The sequence below is a fragment of the Strigops habroptila genome, chromosome 15 (assembly GCF_004027225.2).
Source record: "Strigops habroptila isolate Jane chromosome 15, bStrHab1.2.pri, whole genome shotgun sequence".
NCBI lineage: Eukaryota > Metazoa > Chordata > Aves > Psittaciformes > Psittacidae > Strigops > Strigops habroptila.
In genome coordinates this window covers 5,819,057-5,822,184 of record NC_044291.2, presented here as the reverse complement: position 1 = coordinate 5,822,184, position 3,128 = coordinate 5,819,057, and the positions used below count along the sequence as shown (strand labels likewise).

General features: G+C 68.5%; 1 protein-coding gene across 1 annotated transcript; it reads right to left on the bottom strand.

Annotated features, from left to right (window-relative positions):
* Positions 1-415: 415 nt before the first annotated feature.
* On the bottom strand, positions 416-2,064 carry IER5L (immediate early response 5 like). Its single transcript, XM_030507149.1, has one exon. It carries the CDS (start codon positions 1,657-1,659, stop codon positions 661-663), a length of 999 nt encoding a protein of 332 aa, XP_030363009.1. The 5' UTR covers positions 1,660-2,064; the 3' UTR covers positions 416-660.
* Between the last annotated feature and the right edge of the window lie 1,064 nt (positions 2,065-3,128).

Below are 3,128 nucleotides of genomic sequence, written 5' to 3'. Positions count from 1 at the left end.
GGGAACAACTCGCGTCGCTTCGGGGAGGAAAGTTGAACTGTTTTTGCGGTCCTGCCTTGCGATCCATAGCGAACCGCACCAACGCGACCCGGCGGCGGGCGCTGCTTCCCCCTCCCCTCACCAGGGAGGGGGTAAAAGGGGGTCCCGCGGGGCCGGGCGCTCCCCGCCGCGGGGTCCCGGGGCCGGGCCGGGGGGGGTGTCCCGGTTCTCACGTGGCGCTGCCGCCGCCAGCACCGGCCCCGGGAAAGCGGCGGCGGAGAGAGCCCGAGCGGACAAAGAGGATTATTTAAATAGGTGCTTCGTTGTTGGGTTCTGTTGTTTTTGTTTTCGTTTGTTTGCTTATATTGGTTTGTTTGGGTTTTTGTTTTGTTTTCTCTCTTTTCTCTCATCTCTGCAAAAATAAAGTCCCAACATCTTAGATTTTGTTTTCTTTATTGTACAATTTATAAAACACTAGCGTGGCTCTGCCCTCCCACCCCCCCTGCGCACCCCTCGGCACCCCCCACCCCCCTTCCCCTCGCCCCAACCTCCCCCCTCCCCGCCTTTGTTTCAGGGTCCCCCCCTCCGGAGCCGCTGTCCCCTCGGATCGCACCCCCGTTTTCCAACCCCCCCCTCCTTCCAACCGCGTCCCCCCCGCCTCTATTTGCTCCCCGCTCCTCTCTAAAACGCGACGATGGCCCGAGTCCAGGCTCCCAGGCTCGCCAGCGCCTGCTTGCCGCACAGCTGCCCGTTGAGGGGCTGCTCCGAGTCCGCCTGCTGCCGGCTCACCAGCCCCGTGAAACCGGAGCCGAAGATGGAGATCAAGTTGGAGATGTTGGAAGAGTCCTGGGGGTGCTCGGCGCTGTACTCCTCGAAACGGGCGCGTTTGGTGCACGGGGCGAAGGGGGGGCCGCCCGCCACCCCGCCTCCCCCCGGCTCCCCTTCCTCCACCCCCTCCTCTTCCTCCTCCTGCCCCGGGTAATACTTGCGCTTGGTGCCCGGTGCGGGCGGCGGGGAGGCGAGCCCCGCTACCGGCTGGCAGCAGCAGGGGCACTGCGAGCAGCAGTCCTGGTGCAAGTACCCGTTCTCCACCGTGGTCACGACGTGAGTGTCCAAATCCAGCACCGTGGTGCGGCTGCTACAGTGCGGTACCCCGCCGGTCCCGAAGTCACAACCGGCAGCGTAGAGCAGCCCCGGGGCCGCGCTGCTGCCGCCTCCTCCACCACCACCGGGACCGGCGCTGCCGGCGGCCCGGTAGAAGCCCGGGGATGAGTCTCTGCAGGGCGCTCTCTGCAGCTCCGGGGGTGCCGCGCACACCGGCCCCTCCAGCAGCTCCGCACCGCCCCGCACCACCGCACAGCTCCGCGCCTCGCGGTCCTGCGTGTCGGCGGGCAGCGGGAGAGCCGCCAGCTCCGGCGGGGCGGCGGCGGGCGGCGGGCAGGCGGGCATGGCGAGGAGCGGGGCTCCGTCCGGGTAGTGCTGCTGGCGGCGGTAGAGCTCGGCGTAGCGCTCGCTCAGGTAGAGCTGCCGGGCGTTGCGGAGCACATAGGAGACGAGCAGGTTCTTGTGGAGCTTGATGCCGCCTCGTTGAGTGCGGGAGCTGTGGATCTTCCGCAGGGAAATACTGATCAAACTCTGCGCATCGAGGGTGCACTCCATCCTCCTCCGGCCCCTCAGCATCTGCTCTCGCCACCCGCGCAGTCAGGCACCCCGGCCCGCATCCACACGGCAGCCGGGAGGGTGCGGAGGGTCGGAATAGAGGGAAGGGGAGAGGGGGGGGGAGGAAAAAAAAAAAAAAAGAGGAGGATAAAGAAGCGGAGGGAGGGTGGGGGGGGAGGGAATAGAAGGGGAAGGAAAGGGGGGAAAGGGGGAGAAGGGGGGGGAAAAAAGAGCCTGAGGTCTGCTGGAGATAAGGGGGGAAGACAGAGAGGGGTGTCTTCAGGGGGCGGCCAGCGGCGGGAGCAGCGCGGGCATCGCCGTGCGCGCCGGTGGCTCCCGCTGCTGCTGCCGCCGCCGCCGCGATCCGTGCGGGATCGGCGCGTGCAGACACCGCCGCGCGCGCGCCCCCGCCCTCCTCCTTTCCCCCCCCCCACCCCCCCCACCCCACTTTACTCCGCCCCACGGCACCGCCCCCCCCCAGAAAAACCCGCCCTCCCCGCGCGCGCCGGCCCCGCCCCTTTCTCCCCCCCCGCCCCCTTCGCTCTTAGCCGGTACCTGTCGCGCAGCGGCACTGAGCGCCCGCCTGCCCAGCCCCCGCCTTTTATAGCAGCGCGCCGGACGCGCTCCGCCCCTTCGGCGTGCTCTGCCAATGGGCTGGCGGAGAGAGGTGTGATGGGCGGGTGAAGAGACCAATGAGGGTGAGGCGGGCTCCTGGCGCCGTTCAAATCCTGACAGGAGCGGTGAGGCCCGGGAGGGCGGCGGGGACCCGGCGGGGTCCGGCCGGTGGCGGCGGGGGTCGGGCAGCGGGTGTCCCGGCGGAGCGGTCGTGGCGCCGGGTGCCGCCTCCCTGCGCTGCTCCCCTAGCACAGGTGAGCGGGGGGCGGCTCCCGCCCCCGTGGGCGGCCCCGAGCAGCCGTGAGGGAGGGGGCCGCGGCGTGGGCCGCCCCGCTCCGGGCTCTGTGGTAGCCCCCGGGTACGGCCTGTCCCCAGCGCCCGCGGTGGTACCGGTATCACCACCATTCTGTAGCCTCCTCCCCAGGGGCGGACCCTCTCCCGGCTGGACGCAGCCGCTTGCCCCCTCCTCAGCTGCCCCGGCCCTGCGGCCTCACAGGCACCGCTGGCTCCCCCCAAGCCCTGACACGGAGCACCCCCATCAGGGACACCTCCTTCCCCTGCCTTGCAAGCACTCACCTCCACATCTCTCCCATCTTGACGTGGGAGGAGGGCTGTGCATCAATGACTGCTCAAAGTGCCCCAATCACTCCTGGTTTTCCCCCAAAATGGGAGCAGGACGGTGCCCAGGTTGCTGGTAATTAAAGGCTCGCACCCCACCTCGTTGCACGCAGCTACCTCCAATGTGTCCCCTCATAAGGTGCATGTGATGGGAAGGGGCTGGGCAGAGCCTTGTGGGAGGGATGGATGGATGGGGTTAGGGGGTTGCAGGGGCTCAGGGCTGCTCCCATGCCTTTTGCCTAAAGGACCTGGCCACC

Bases quoted from the DNA above. Each gene is read 5' to 3' on its own strand.
- IER5L (XM_030507149.1), bottom strand. From the start codon at position 1,659: ATGCTGAGGGGCCGGAGGAGGATGGAGTGCACCCTCGATGCGCAGAGT.